This window comes from Panthera tigris, chromosome D3 (genome assembly GCF_018350195.1).
Source record: "Panthera tigris isolate Pti1 chromosome D3, P.tigris_Pti1_mat1.1, whole genome shotgun sequence".
NCBI classification, from domain to species: domain Eukaryota; kingdom Metazoa; phylum Chordata; class Mammalia; order Carnivora; family Felidae; genus Panthera; species Panthera tigris.
This window is the reverse complement of record NC_056671.1, coordinates 43,528,941-43,545,991: the sequence shown is the minus strand read 5'-3', so window position 1 is coordinate 43,545,991 and position 17,051 is coordinate 43,528,941. Positions and strand designations below refer to the sequence as shown.

General features: G+C 37.6%; 1 protein-coding gene across 2 annotated transcripts in view; it reads right to left on the bottom strand.

Annotated features, from left to right (window-relative positions):
* Window positions 1-14,631, bottom strand: part of THOC1 (THO complex 1) — a 58,989-nt gene extending 44,358 nt beyond the window's left edge. For both annotated transcript variants that reach the window (XM_007075944.3, XM_042961836.1), the window contains exons 1-7: window positions 14,525-14,631; window positions 12,023-12,096; window positions 11,867-11,927; window positions 10,592-10,658; window positions 6,611-6,729; window positions 5,455-5,503; window positions 4,951-5,046 (exon numbers count right to left, since the gene is read on the bottom strand). In XM_007075944.3, the coding sequence (XP_007076006.1) occupies window positions 4,951-5,046; window positions 5,455-5,503; window positions 6,611-6,729; window positions 10,592-10,658; window positions 11,867-11,927; window positions 12,023-12,096; window positions 14,525-14,578 (520 nt within the window). In that variant the 5' untranslated portion in view covers window positions 14,579-14,631. The remainder of the gene's footprint in view (window positions 1-4,950; window positions 5,047-5,454; window positions 5,504-6,610; window positions 6,730-10,591; window positions 10,659-11,866; window positions 11,928-12,022; window positions 12,097-14,524) is intronic.
* Window positions 14,632-17,051: the final 2,420 nt, after the last annotated feature.

Below are 17,051 nucleotides of genomic sequence, written 5' to 3'. Positions count from 1 at the left end.
AACTGCTTCCTTTGTAAAGCTTACCAAACATTCAAGAAAGAAAGAATACAAAATTACTCCAACTTTTCCCTTAAAGAAGAAAAATAGGAAAATTTACAATTCATTTTATGAATCTGGTACAAAAATCTAATATCATTATAGGGAAGGAAATTTACAGGCCACTCTCCTTCCTGAACTAAATTCACATTATCTCTAAAAAAATAACATTCAAAATCCAGCTATATTTTAAGAGGAGGCCCTATTACAACTAAATTTGAATTATATAATGTAAAAAAAACAGATGAGAGTGGAGGCTGGAAATAACCAAGAAGGACAAAATTATGGCTGAGAATTGAAACCTTGTTCTTATGTCTTCTATAATTTCCAGTAAAGAAACTACAAATTAGTTCTTATGAAGGGGCATACTTCATTTCACAAAAAAGAGACTTCATTTATCACAGATTTAAATGGCAACTAGGTGTCTGGCACCGTTCTAGGCACAGAGAACACAGAAGTAAACAACATACACACTGAAAATGACAGATAGTGCTAAATACTAAGAAGAGGTTTGAAATTAGGTGGTGATAATGAGGGACTGTGCTGGCAGGTTTAGAATAGATGCTGAAAGAGAGGCTCCCTGAGGAAGTAAAATTGAGACTAACAGCTAAAGTCGGTAGTGTGACAATAATGAACAGGAGGGTCATAGAGGGAAGACAGTGCCAAGGCCCCAAGGTTCAACCGACCCTGGTGTTTTGAAGGCAGAAAGAAGGCAAAATGCCAATTCAATGGGCAAAGAATAGTTTTTTCAATAAATGGTGCTGGGACAACTGGTTATTAATATACACAAAAATGAAACTGAACTCCCACCTCATACAATATACAAAAATTAACTCAAAATGGACCACAGAGCTAAATCTCTTATAAGAGCACACAAGAATAAATCTTTGTAACCTGGGATTAGACAATGATTTCTTACATAGGAAGAGCACAAGCAACAAAGGAAAAAATTGCTATATCAAATTTCACCAAAATATAAAACTTTTGTGTTATAAACAATACTATCAAGAAAGTGAAAGGAAATCTGCAGAATGGAAGAAAACATTTGCAAATTACATATCTGATAAGAGTCTATCATATAGAATATAATGAGAACTCATATAACTACTTAATAAAAAGACAACTCAAAAATTGGGCAAATAAAATAAATAGCCATTTCTTTAAGGAAGACGTACAAATGACCAGTAAGCAAATGAAAAGATGTGCGGCGCCTGGGTGGCTCAGTCGGTTAAGCAGCCGACTTCGGCTCAGGTCATGATTTCGTGGTCCATGAGTTTGAGCCCCGCGTCGGGCTCTGTGCTGACAGCTCACAGCCTGGAGTCTGTTTCAGATTCTGTGTCTCCCTCTCTCTGACCCTCCCCCGTTCATGCTCTGTCTCTCCCTGTCTCAAAAATAAATAAACGTTAAAAAAAAAAAAAAAATGTTTAACATATCTAGTCATTAGGAAAATACCAATCAAAACCACAATGAAATACCACTTTATACCTACTCAGGTGACTATTAAAAAAAAAGGCAGAATTAGTAAGTACTAGCCAGGATGTAGAGAAATTGGAATCCATGTGTATGGATGACAGGACTGTAAAATGGTGCAGCTTTTTCACAAAAGAGTTTCGTAGTTCAAGAATTTTTTTTTTTTAAGCACTGATTATTTGAGAGAGACAAAGAGAGTACATGAATGAGGGAGAGGGGCAGGAGGAGATGGGGGAGGGAGGGGGGAGAGAGGGGGAGAGAGGGGGAGAGAGGGGGAGAGAGAGGGAGAGGGGGAGAGAGAGGGAGAGAGGGAGAGAGGGAGAGAGGGAGAGAGAGAGAGAGAGAGAGAGACAGACAGACAGACCGACAGAGAGAATCTTAGGCCGGTTCCATGCTCAGCACGGAGCCCAATGTGGGGCTCAATCCCATGATTCTAGGATCATGACCTGAGCCGAAATCAAGGGTTGGATACTCAACCAACTGAGCCACCCAGGCACCCCTCCTCAAGAATTTAAATTTAATTACCATATGACTTAGTAATTCCATTCTAGGTATATGCCAAAGAGAAGTGAAAATATACATCCAAACAAAAACTTATAAACAAAAGTTCACAGCAGCACTGTTCATAATAAACAAAAAGCAGAAACAACCCAAATGTTCACCAACTGACGAATGGGTAAACAAAATGTGGTATATCTATACTGATAATATTATTTGGCTATAAAAAAATGAAATACTGATACATGCTATAAAATATATAAATCTTGAAAATGTTATGTAAGCTAAGTTAAAAAAAGCTCATCAATAAAAGACCACATATTTCATTATTCTATTTTTTTAATGTCCTGAATAGGAAAATGTACAGAGAACAAGGAGATTATTGGTTGTTTAGGGCTTGGAAGAGAGGGTAAGAATGATGATGAGTGAGGCAGGGGTGCAAGTTACTGGGTACAGGGTAGAAAAAATACTCAAAAATTAGACTGCAGTGATGGTTGCACAACCCTGTAAATATGCTAAAAAAAACCCCAGTGAACTGTATACTTTAAATGGTGAATTGTATAAGTGAATTCACATGTTGAAAGCTATTAAATAAAATAAAAAAGCTATTAAAAAAGTAATAGAAAAGGTGAGTTTCCAGTAACAGGTCAATTAATTCCATAAAAATTTACAGAGCATAAACCATGTTCACAGCAGTGTTCCAGATAATGAAGTACAAAAATGGTTCTCTTAAAACCAGTAAAGAGCTGACAAGAAAGTAAGGGATATGTGGCAAACATCCAGAAGAAAAGTAAGGTAAGCAATGCATCATCAATATTTAAAGCCACTTTTGTCTTGAGGACATTTGCCAAACAAGACAATCAGTTGTAAAATTGAGCTACTCTTTTCATAGCTTCCCAAAGCTAGAATGTTAAAAGTAAATCAGGGCCCAAAAGTGATGGGCCCACCCAACTATCTTCAAGGCTGGAAACCTGTAGCACTATACCCTCAGGTTAAAATAAACCAAACTACAGCCCAGCACCAAGTCTTCTCAATGATCTAAGGAATTATAGGCCTTAAAGCGGACTGGATTAAGGTAACCCTGGACTGGTGATAGCTTCCTTCTAAAGGCTCCTGGCAAAAGCAATGAAAACTCTATCTGGAGAAAACTATCTATCCTAGGCCTCAAAATCCCTCAATATTTTCTCAAATATAATACCCAATACTAACCAGATACACAGATAAGAAATCCTGAGAAACAGTAGAAACAAACCCACAAAGACTTCAGATACTAGAATGATCAGACACAGACTATAAAATAGAAATACTTACCCTGGTTAAAAAACTAAAGAAAAAGTTTGAAACTATGAGCAGGGAATAAGAGACTAGAAAGTGATATAGCAGACTTAAAAAAGACCTTCAACAAATGAAAAATAAAATACAATAGAATGAAAACAATAACAAATTAAAAATTAATTTAGGAGCTGATCTTTCATAGCTGAAGAAAGAAACAGTGAACCAGAAAACCATTCTGAAGAAATTATTCAGAATGTGATACAAAAAGACAAGTAGATAAAAATATAGAAAGAATAAGAGACAGAGGATATAGTGACAAGGTATAACAATGTTCCCTGGAGTTCAGAAAGAAAAGAAAGAGACATACACAATATTTGATGAGATAATGGCTGAAATTTTTACAAACTGGACAAAAGACATTAATCCACAGATTTAAGATTTCTACAGAATCCCAAGCATGATAAATAAAAAGAAATCCACAATAAGACACATGACAGTAAAACCGGAAAAGCCTGAAAACAAAGATAAAAAATCTTAAGAGCAAAAACAAAAAAACATTTAGATTATCTTCAAAGAAGTTATACTGACATTTGTGTTGTCTAGAGAACATGGAAGATAGAAGACAAAGTAATGATTATCTCCCACAAGATAAAATCCTGTGTCTAGTGCCAACTTAGAATCTTTTATCTACTGAAATCATTCTTCAAGAATAATGATTTTCAGACAAAATACAGACCTTCACTAAAGAAAAGTTTAACAGGGAAATTTTCCACAGATAGAAGGACAGAAATACAAGCAGTAAATACAATGGTAATCTAAATTAATCTTGATCACATTAAGTAGGAAAGAAAAAACAACACAGATCTAGCATGACAAAAAAGAAAACACACAGAAACCATTGCCAACATATACTATGGGTCTCTTTATGTGCAGGCACTGTTGTAAGTGCTTCACATATTTTAATTCATTTAATCCTCACAACAACATACGAAGTAGGTGGTATAACAGCCTGATATTAAGGAAAGGAAGACTGAGGGAAAGAGGTATTAAAATCTGGCATATTTGAACAGATTGTGAAAGGCTCTGGAGAACTGGTTATATTTCATTTCTGGATTCTGCCAGTAGTTACACAAGTAATTGATTCAGAATAATTATAGTATACATTTATTTTATGCACTTTTCTATATGAGTGCTGTATTTCACAATGAAAAATGGTAAAAGAAATGAGAGGACATAATTGTGTCTAAACGGTAACGACTGAGGGAGAAAATGGAAGTGGAAAAATCAGCATGCATTATAAATGAAATACAGACATGGTAATTCATATCTACATACATGTGAATCAACTGCACATTTTTATGATTAATAAGCTTGGAACTTAAAAAGAATTACTATGTAATTCTTGATCATCATAGTAATTACAAATTACCATGTTGTACATCTGAAACTAATATGATACTATGTCAACTATACAAAAAAAAAATCAGTGACTTCAAGCATTACCTATATGATGCATTAGGAACAGTATAATTACCAGTAAAAGAAAATAAAGTGACAATTTCCTATTAAACTTGTGAGAACTATTTTTCTTATTACCATCACAACAGCTTCTGAATTAAAAACTGAGAAAGATTTCCCTTCAAAACATTTCTTTAATGCATAAAAGTTTACCTGATTTCTCAGATAAAGGGAAAAGCCTGGCCAAAAAGAGTTGAATTCGTCCACAGAAGACTGTATTCTGGGATTTTGATAATCTTCTTAGGAGATCTAACAATATATGGAAATGAAGGTTATAGGAGATCATTCTATGTTTATTACAACTATACCCAAATTTGTTAACCAGCCTGTCAAGAGCATTTCCCTAAAGCAATAGTTCTCAAAACTGGGGTACAAACTATTGTCATAAAATAAAGCACTAAAAAATTAGGAATGAAATGAGTTTAGCATGGACAAGATAAATTTTACTAATTTTTTTTTTTTTTTGGTTTTAAGTTTATATGCCAAACAAGAACAGTTTAATTTAAAGTGAATGATCAGTTTTAACAAATCAGTCTGTTATAAAAATGATGGTACTAATCTATTTTTAAAAATTTTATCACTTGTGTTTAATTCAACCACCTGTTTCTCTAACCACATTTATGTTTTAACACGATCATTTACTAATTAATTACTTACCATTGCACATACGTAGTAGATAATTTTTCCCAGCAGAATAGAATGTATTCTGAAATTAAGACAGAAATTATTACTACTGTTCAGAAGTTGTTGCACACTCTTTGATGATAAGTTACAGGAAAGAAGGTATTAAAGAATACTAACATGGGAATGTAAGCTGGTGCAGCCACTCTGGAAAACAGTATGGAGGTTCCTCAAAAAAATTAAAAATAGAACTACCCTACGACTCAGCAATTGCACTACTAGGTATTTATGCAAGGGATACAGGTGTGCTGTTTCGAAGGGACACATGCACCCCTATGTTTATAGCAGCACTATCGACAATAGCCAAAGAATGGAAAGAGCCCAAATGTCCATCGATGGATGAATGGATAAAGAAGTGGTATATGTATACAATGGAATATTACTCGGCAATCAAAAAGAATGAAATCTTGCCATTTGCAACTATGTGGATGGAACTGGAGGGTATTATGCTAAGTGAAATTAGTCAGTTAGAGAAAGACAAATATCATATGACTTCACTCATATGAGGACTTTAAGAGACAAAACAGATGAACATAGGGAAGGGAAGCAAAAATAATATAAAAACAGGGAGGGGGACAAAACATAAGAGACTCATAAATATGGAGAACAAACAGAGGGTTACTGGAGGGGATGTGGGAGTGGGGATGGGCTAAATGGGTAAGGAGCACTAAGGAATGTACTCCTGAAATCATTGTTGCACTATATGCTAATTCATCTGTATGTAAATTTAAAAAATAAAATTAAAAAAAAAAACACTAACATGCACTGAGTTTACAATGCCACTTTTACTTTTTCCCCCTCAAACATTTTAAGCAAAATAGATATTTTCACATATATAACAAAACATGTTACTGAGTAACTGTTTTAAATATGAAAAGTGTGCATTTTCCAGTTAATTGTTACTACTCAAATTTTGTTAAACTTTTTCTTCCCACATGACTCTTAACTTGGCTCCCCAAGTAAGACAGTGTAATTCCCTCATAAGGACAAACTTTTCAGCAGTTACCAATATTAAAAATAAGCAAAAAAAAAAAAAACAAAAACACAAAACCCAAAAACAAAAAAAACTATCCTTTGAACTCTGAATCTGTAGAAACATAATGTAATCATAAAAAGAAACTAAGGCACTTACTGATTTCCAAGTAGCAACATTTTTTTCCACAAAAGTGAATATCGTGTCACACTGATCCAAAGGAAGACAATCCAAAACATCTCCCAATAATACAAAAGGTGTAGATGCGGTACAAATACCTTCAAGTGGAGCACAAGCCAATTTAAAAATTTAAAAAACTGTACAGTAAATAGCCCATGCAAAATAATTCTGAAGAATATCTTAACAGTATACTCTCTCACCCCTAACAAATTTTTTAAAAGACAAGAAATGGAAGCAACCTAAAAGTCCCCAATATGGGACATCCTTAAGTAATTTTTGGTATGTGCACTCAATAATGATGATAATAATTCTTGATAATACTTCTAGAGCATTTACTATATGTCAGGCACGCTAAGTAAATACTTTATGTATACTAACACATTTAATCCTTATCACCCTATGAGGTAGATAATATTACCTCCAGAATGGGAAAACTGAGACACAGAGAAGTTAAATAACTTGCCCAAGGCCATAGAGCCAGTAAGTGGTAGAGCTGGGATACGAACCCAGGCAGTCTGGCTCCACAGTCTGTTTTCTTCACCACTAAGCTATTCAAAAGAATATAATGCAGCCAATTAAAAACGATGGTTATGACGACTATAACTTGGAAAATGCTTATGATATAATGTTAAGTGAAAAAGGCAGGATTCAAAACTGTACGTATTATATGGTTACAATAATAAAAGTTTTAAAAAAGACTAGAGAAACTAAAAACATATACCAAAATGAATGGTAGTTTTTTAAAGTAGAGGAATTATGAATAGTATTTTCCCATTTCCTCATTTCCAAATGTTCCATAATGTTGTTAAATATCATTCTGATTTGAAAAGATTACCTTCAAAAAAGATAATAAAAAAAAGTTTGATACTGATGTCAACTATTATTAAACATTTAAAATAAAAGCATTGTTTGAAGGGAAAAGATGGTATAGTAAAAAGCTGTTTATTTCAAAATTCAATGTTATTTAACTACAGCAATAAATTTAAAAACTTTTTAAAGAAAAGGTCACTTGGACTAGCTAAAAATACTTTAATCTTGCTGCTCATTCTTCCTTCTCTCTTAAGGAAACACTTACTAGCACTTGTTAAGTGTTTTAAAAAAGTAGCCATTTAAGCACAGTATGCAAACAAAATATCTAGGGAGCACTGTAAGCCCAAAAGGCTGCAATTGATACAGGATGTTCAATTCAAAAGAAAGTATTATTTCCAGCTCTACTCTGCACTGGTATGATGCCATCTGCAATGTGATGTGAGGGATACTGGCCAAGAACCAGTGGGTGGCATAAGGCAGCAGATTTCAACTCAATACAAGGGAAACCTGACAAAACTAAGAGAAATCAAATTAGTAAGCTCTATCAATGGGCGTATAGGCTGGATGACCACCTGCCAGGGATGTTACGGGGGGGGGGGGGGGGGGGGGGGGGGCGGAGAGGCCAGAGATGGACTAAATAACTAGAAAACTGCCACAGTGCCTTACCACTTTAGATCCTGAGAAACAATATGCTCTGTACACCCAAGAGATCTGAGAGGCATATTCCCTGCCCATAGTTGCAGTGTAGTTTGACATGAGTTAACTCACGTTTAATTACAGAACTTAAGAAAATTACCTAGATTCCACTCCTGAAGGTTCTGATTCGGTAAAACTAAGTGAGGCCTTGCAATCTCATTTAAAAACAGAGATTCAGTGGTGATTCTGACAAACTGGACTATAGCATGATCCCACAGAACTTTCACAACCTGTGTCTTAGCCTTTCTACACCGCATTCTTTGCTTCACCTTAACCTTGGCCACAGATTCCCTCTTCTCAATTCCCAGACACTTTGCTATATTGATACTTCCATGGTTTTGTTTACAATGCTTTTCTCTGCCTAGTTTTCCTCCTTTCTCATGTGGCAAATTCCTGCTCCATCTTTCAAAGCACATGACAAATATACATGAACCTAAAAAACTCCTGATACCTTTGAACAGGCCACCCCATCTATACTTCTAAAGCACAGTATATAGTATTTATCATACATTATTTTTAAGTAGACTATGAGCTTTTTAAGGGTAGGCATTTTTGTACATTTTAATCAGTAAAGTATCTGATAATAAAGAGAAGCTCAAAAAGTATCTGCTGAGTTGAATGTAACAAAACATATTTATGGACAATTTGAAAACACGCCACGTAAAGAATAATAATCTCTGTCAAGAAGGACTTTTTCCCATCCAATTAAATTAAAAAAGCATCTAAGATTTTATTTTCAGTGTAACTAAGTCCATAAGTTCTTATCTTTCTCAAATAAAGTTCTAAATATAGACTTTGTATAACTTCAACTGTTAAAAATATTACCAGTCTACCAGAGTTAACACATCAAGGTAATCAATGAATTAAGGAGACACTGCTGTTTGACAGAAACTGGGGAAGGAACAGTCCATTGCAGAACTCATTTAGGTACGCTGAATGAATGAATGAATGAATGAATGAATGATTATCCTGTATAAAAGTTTAATGTGTGTCAAGGTGCCTGGGTGGCTCAGTCTGTTAAGTGACCAAGTCTTAATTTCGGCTCAAGTCATGAACCCACAGTTCGTGGGATTGAGTCCCACTTTAGGCTCTGGACTGACAGCATGGGGATTTTCTGCTTGGGATTTTCTCTCTCAAAATAATTAAAGAAATATAAATAAAAGTTTATGTGTGAAGTCAGAATTTATGAACTATGCTTAAGTTCACAGAATACTTGCTACTGCACTAGAAGATCACTTTTACCTTGAATAGTCTAGTTTTTGTAGGAACAGTTATCAAAATAATGTGAATAATGCTTTACAGATTAAAAGGCACTTTTCACACAAATTATCTGAATTAATGAGTATTTCAATTAAATTTGTTAAAAGACTACTGATGAACTAGTTTTTCACTGCTTCTTTCTGCAAACATCTAATGAGCTCCCACTTATGTGTTAGACACTGCGTACTTCCTTTTTCTAATTTAAAAATTTTTTTAAGTTTATTCATTTTGAGAGAGACAGAGAGAGCAAGTCAGGGAGGGGCAGAGAGAGAGAGGGAGACAGAGAATCCCAAGTAGGCTCTGCACTGTCAGTACCCGGCCTGATGTGGGGCTTGAACTCATGATATGTGAGATCATGACCTGATCCAAAACCAAGAGGCGGATGCTTAACCGACTGAGCCACGCAGGCACCTCGACACTGTGTACTTCCTAAATGGCTTTTTTAGTCTTGAAACCATCCCCCAACATCACTGCCTCATTTTAACAGTCCCCTACTTTTCCTGCCAACAGTCTCTCCCAATCCAACTCTTCCACCATAGCTCCTTGTTAGCTTAGTATACAAAACCCTTAACAAAGAACCCTAAGCTACCTCTGCTGCTTCTTTCCTCACCATTGTCATCATCCTCTCACCCCTCTGCTCAACACAATTCTTTAGCCAGGCTGAACTTGGCCTTTACGTAGCTGTGTATTCCTTTCCCTTTCTGCCTGACAAATCCATCATCCCTCACATCCCAGCTCCTGTTACAGCTTCCCTTCTAAGACCTTCCTTATTCCTTTAGAGTTTAGAGAATCACTCCAACCACACTTCATTCCTACTTCACAGTAATTAGACCATAGTAAGAAATTTACACATTTGTTTCCTCCATTAGCCACTAGGCTCCTTATGGGCAGGGATAGGTTTTCTGTACCATTGAATCTTCTAGTCCTGGCTCAGTACCAGGCACATAGTAGATGCTCAATAAATATTTACTGAATGAATGAAACAACTGGAGAACAAAGAAAGTGCCAAAATGTGTGCTGCATACCAGAGACAAGAAGTGTGAGCTAATTTCATTGGGATAACATCTTGGCAAAGGTAGTAGGGAGAATTTGAAAAATGAACAAAATCAAATAGATGAGAGGTATGAGGAGAATAAGTTTTAAATAAAGCATGTCACGTCCATGATTACTTAAGAAAAACAAAACCGTACTTACCTTCAGTTACTCCCCCAATAGCAAGAGAAATAATAGCTAAAACGTTTTCACATGATGAGTGATTTATCTACCAACAGAGGAGAGAACAATTTAATTTAGGGGCCAGAGTCCAGGCTAGTTTGATAAGAATAAAAACATATTTTCTGACATCAAATTATCAGAAATACAAGATAAACACATTTGTTACATATAATAAAATTACTAAGATAAAAATACAAAAAATGAAAAATAGTAATAGAATCATTAATTGTCAAAGTAGATCAAGTAAATAATAATCAAGGTGATTCACTTAAAATACAATGGTCTCAGGAAAATGGTTATATTACCATGACTATGGCAACAAGCTAATCAAGTACAGAAGCAGAGGCCATAACTCAATCAATGGCACAGGGCAAAGACAGGGCCAGGGTAATTAGTTGTACTGGTGTATCAATATGCCTGAGGGTTTTAATAGAAGGGAGGTAATGCTCAGGTTCAATAACATCACAGAAACTAGCATTTTTTGAGTGCTCGTTAAGTGTTTTATACAACAGCCTTGAAAGAATATTATTTCCCCTATTACAAATGAAATTGAGCTTCAGTAAAGCAAAGTAACTTGTCCAATGCCTCACAAGGCGTATGTGACTAGGTCTGAAGAAGAGAAAAAAAAAATGAGTTTTGATATAGAATTGTTCAAAAGAAAGGGACACTGTATTATGGTCATTAGAAAAGGATCCAGATTCTTGAGACACAACCTTTACTTAACCAAGAATAAAATGCTGAAAGTTTTCCTTTCCTTTGGGTGCCCCACTAATGGTAAATAAATTTTCATGTTTAGGTTAAATTTCTCTACTGAAGTTGGATAGGCTCTAGTTATTTTTGTATGCTTACTGATGAAGTCATCATAGGAAAATGAGGTCATGGAATCCCAGTACTCATGCTGAACATCCTTGGACTAGACCTTTCATGTTACTGAAGGATGACACTGCTTCTAGAGCAAAGCGAAAGGGCCGATCTAAAATTCTAGTTCTTGCTCAGGAACACCTCATATCAACTTTTCTTCTATTCACTTGGAGAGCTCATTTGTTAAACCAAACCCTTAAATTTCACTTGTGCTGTCAAAATCCTGAACAATTACATAATCCCTATATTGTGATCAAGTCAGCTTTCACAAAGTAGCAAGTTCACTATAGAAAAAAATAATCTTAAATATCTATTCTGAGATAAAAGCAATTTCAAAAATAACATTTATTAATTTATCAGCAAAATTTTAACAATAAAGAAAAACATACTTACAATTTCTTCTTCTAGAACACCTCTGAAAGCTTGGTCAAGGGTACATTTTTTTTCATTTTCACTATTAAAAACAAAAGACACCTGAATTTTTTTAAACAGCTCAAGGTAAGTATAGCGATCTCAGCAAGTGATATTTCATGGATATCAATGCCTTACCTGCCAGGTAATTGGCTGAAGGTATTCAACAACGGCTTTATATTTTTGTTGTTCAGGGCCTCTCTAGTAGACTTCTAGAAAAGTAAAAATAGCATGTAAGTGGAAAGATTTTTGCTTATTATTTACTGAAAAACATTACTCATCAATAGTCTGTCTAGCTGGAAATGCTTATGTGTGGGAAAAATTACCTATCAGTCATTCCATCAGTAATTCTTTATTTTTTTAAGTTTTTTTTTTTTTTTTTTTTGAGAGAGAGAGAGAGAGAGCAAGCGAGCAAGTGCGAGCCCAAGCAGAGGAGGGGCAGAGAGAGAGGGAGAGAGAAACTCCCAAGCAGGCTGCATGCTGTCAGTGTACATGAGATCATGATCTGAGCCAAAATCAAGAGTTGGATGCCCAAGTGCCTGAGCCACCCAGGTGCCAATGATACACACTCTAATCACTGTGAACTTAACAAGAGATTCCCAAGTAGACTTTCTCATTCTAGGTGTTCCCACCTACCATTTCTTAAAATATCACATACATGAGAGTATTCTGTTTTGTTTTGTTTTGTTTTTTAATTTCCAAATGGCTCCTTATTTATAGGCTTTCATTTTAAAATTTCACAGCCCCCTCTCAAGTCCTTGATATTATCTCCCTCAACCTATCCAACCTTATTTCCCACTACAACTTAACATATACTCTCCACTAAGGTCTAGCCATTTTTTCATTATTTTCTGTCAAGCTCATTCTAGTGTTTTCATTTATGTTGTTCTTCCCACCAGCTCATGCAAATTCTATCCATTCTTCAAGACCCATCTCAAGTCCTACCTTCTCTAGTTTGCTCAGCACAGTCCCTGACACATAGTCAACACTGAATACCTGCTAATTGTCTTAAACTAGCCATAATTTGAAAGACAAAAAAGCAGGGGGTGGGATTTGGCTCAGTTGGTGAAGCATGCAACTCTAAGTCTCAAGTTGTAAGTTTAACCCCTGCACTGGGTGTAGAGATTACTTAAAAATAAAACTTAAAAAAACAAAAAAGAAGTATCAAAGACAAAAATACTGCAAAGTCATTCACTCTGTGAAAATCCACATACACTTGGAAAGTCATCTCTTTACCCCCAGGAGTTAGATTTACACTGGAAATGTCCATTCCTGACTCTGCCAAAAGGAGACTGTGTTATCTTGGACATATCTCCTTGTTTTCTTTGTGCTTCAATTTCCTCACCAGTTAAATAAGGGGGTTGTTGTAGACGCTTATTACTAATAGCAGCAGAGGCACCACGTGGGAACTTGTTAGAAACGCACACTTTCAGGCTCCATTCCAGACCTACTGAACCAGTCTACATTTAACAAGATCTCCAAGTGATCCCACTGCACACTGAACCTTTAGAAGTACTGGACCAGATGATCTCCAATTAAATGGTCCCCTCTGCGACTAATACGATATTGGATATTTCTAACAGTTACTCTTAGCAGAATTTCAGAGCACCTGGGATTACAGCAAAATACACAGAAAGAAAACGATTCTGAAGACATAACTAAGATATAACCTGATTAACAAATAAACCCTCATTGTATGGAAAAAAAATAACCTGCACACAAGAAAACTGACTACAAAGAATCAATTTTCTTTCACAGAATTTTTATTCTGCCGTCACTATAACTAGGTAAGCACAGTTAAATATGTCAGTAAGTTGAATCATGATTTGAAATACTGGCTCAAATCTAAAGACAAATATAGGCAAACAACTTAGGACAGGGTTCTTCATGCTGTGATGGGCAACATAAAAAGAATCCTGGGTCTGAAGTCAGAAACACCAGGGAAGTACATGACCTAACTCTGGCAGGGGGGTGGTCTCCAATCTACCAGGCTTAACAGAACTTTGCCTACTTCACAGTGCTAAGAGTTAAATAAGCTAACAAAAACGCTCTGTAAGGCGTTCCCCAAATGCTCAAAGTACTCCTCCTCATTTTGTAAGAATAAAAAGACATCTGGCAACAATTCCCAAGCTGATCTCTGTTTTCCTGCTTTGGATCTCCTCGTTAATCTCTTAGGAGAGAGATATGGTAGGTTAAAGGGTGGTAAATAAGCGGCCAGAACCACCACCACCCGCAGCTTAGGGGGCGGGGCGGGAGCCAGTTCTCTGGGCTAAAACCACTCCCGCCTTCACCCTTAAGCAATTTTGGAGACACCTGCCCAGCTAAGCGAGCACTGCACGGGAGCTCGACCGCACTGGAGGGAGTCTGCGGATAAACCCTCCACGCAGGGCACAAAGGCGTCCAGAACGCGGAGTTCAGAGACCAGCCTGCAGAAGGACGGAGGCGGACAGCTCAGGACGCACGGAAGAGGCAAGTAATGCGTCTTTCCCACCTCCCAGCCCCCGACGGGGCCGGGAGCCGACACCGCGCCTTACACACCTCCGTCCCCGCTTTACCCCAGAGCAAAATTCGAGTGTTTTCAGGAAGAGGAGGAAAAAGATAGAGCCGGGTTAGGGCCACACTCTCCCACGGTCCGCTCACCGTAAACCGCGTCCGCGCTTCGGGCAAACTGAAGAGTGGCGGCGTCGGAGACATCTTCTCGGCTGCGCGTGCCCGCCACCGCGCTGCGGCGCTCGCGGATGACGTCAAGCGGGAGTAACGAGATTGCTGCCTCCGTGTTCGGCTAGAGCGGCTTGTGAGCCTAGGGGTGGGTCGGCTGGCTGCTGGCCGCTTCCGCGGTAACTTGAATTCAGCGGGCGTTGGAAGGCTGAGTCAGCCACACCGTGTCTAGTCCGGTTTCGTAGGGAACTGTTGGGGTGACGGTATATGAGGGGCCTCGCCCTGTAAGCTCGGCGCTGCTGGTCGGGGAATAGGCCGGGACCCGCGCAATTGTGGTGGTTTTCCTGTTTTGGGGAAACCGGGTGAATGGCGGGTAGTAAGGCTCACTGGGTCGCGCGGGAAGGTAACCGCTGCCCGGGAATCCAGAGCCGGTGGGTTATCTGGGAGTGCCCCAGGCTGGGGAAGTTGTTGGCAGTGCCTGTGATCTCCGGACCGCAGTCGTTCTCCGGAGGGAGTGGTCTCAGCTACGGCCTCGCTGAGTAGTTCGTGGGCCTTCACAGTTCATGGGCTCTGTAGCTTAGGAGCAGTTCCCTTTTATGTGAAATAGAAAAAAAGGTGGGGGGGAGGGTGGCGCCTGGGTGGCCCTGTCGGTTACGCGTCCGACTTCGGCTCAGGTCATGATCTCACGGTGCGTGGGTTCGAGCCCCGCGTCGGGCTCTGTGCTGACAGCTTGGAACCTGGAGCCTGCTTCGGATTCTGTGTCTCCCTCTCTCTCTACCCCTCCCCGCTCTCACTCTGTCTCTCTCAAAAATAAATAAAATGTTTAAAAAAAAAAGCCTGTATCACAAGTCTGTCGAAAAGCTCAAATGAAACAAAGCAAATGTGGCTTGTAATGGGAATATGAGCATCATTATCAATATCTTGGTATCAGTTAACTTTGCTGCACATAGAGGTGTCTACTGAAATAGACCGAAGAGGAAAGCAAAACTCCAGGCTCGTTGGAAAATGGATGGCACTGCATCCAGGGTAGAGACCCCAGTTGCAAAACCCTTAGTCCTCCGTTCCAAACGGGAGGAACTTCCCTAACGATCTTAGACCGTTCCATGTGTACCTTGTTTCCTTCTTTGGCTTCTAACAAGAATACAGGAAGCTAACCAAAGGATAACTTTGCATAATCTTGCCCCTAAGTGGGAATTGTGAACAATGGTGGCTACCTGGAGCATTGCAGTCTTTTTTAGAATCCACAGAATCCGGGCGCCTGGGTGGCTCATTCGGTTAAGCGTCTGACTTCAGCCCAGGTCATGATCTCGCGGTCTCGGCATCGGGCTCTATGCTGACAGCTCAGAGCCTGGAGCCTGATTCGGATTCGGATTCTCCCCCACTCTGCCCCTCCCTCATTCATGCTCTGTCTCTGTCTCTCAGTAATAAATAGGCGTTAAAGAAAATTTAGAATCAACAGAATTACTCATGTTTGAGTGTATGACTTAAATTTACAAGTTGACTAAATAAACTGGTATTAGCTGATATAATAGGATTATTATTACATTACAGATAATTATTAACTATCTGGAGTACAGCTAAGACATGAGAGGTAAATTAAAAAAAAATTTTTTTTTTTTACAAGAATTCAAACATAAGAGCTAGAGTGTATTATTCACCAAAGCCCCATGACTTAGAATTCTATTTGTTTAATTGACAAACATCTGTTAGGCACTTGTATACAGTGGACAGTATTTGTTGAATAAATAATAACTATTTGAACAAATGATTGAACAAAATAATATAGCTTAATTCTTTTTTGAGGAACTCTATTTGACATAAAGGAAAACTATACAATTTCTATCAGTAATTTAGGTAATAGTTGCTATAAGTGATCAAAAGAGAATCAATACCACATGTGGTCAAGGAACCTTCATGCATTCCTCTTCTATCTTTCTCTTTCAGTACACACTGAATAGGAGAGATCTTCCAAATAGAATGGTATGAGCAGAAGTGTGGAAGGGAGAAGGCACAGTGAAAGATAGCTGTTTATTTTTACTTTAACATTGGCTTCTGCACAGAAATAGGGCTGAAGAGTCCAGCTGGAACCAGATTGTATTGATGTTTGAGGCCAAAGAATGTTATGGGTTTAAAAATGGCTTTTACAGCAGGTTATTACTGGCAGTTTATTTTGGAGTGAAGGAGAGAAATGAGCCATTTTGCTGCTAATGAGTGAGGCAACACCAGATGAAAGTGTAGGAAAAAACGTAATCAGGTGACAGAGGGGAGTTATTGTTTAATGAGTACAGATTTTAGCTTGGGAAGATGACAAATTTCTGAAATGGATAGTCGTAATGATTGTGCAATAATATGAATGTACTTATGTCACTGAATTGTACACTTAAAATGATTAAAATACTAAGTTTTATGTATGTTTTACCACAATAAAAATTTAAAAAGAAAACCTGTTTTTAAAAAGGCAGCAATCTGATGCTAGATACCTTAAAGACAAACATCAAAGACATTGGTA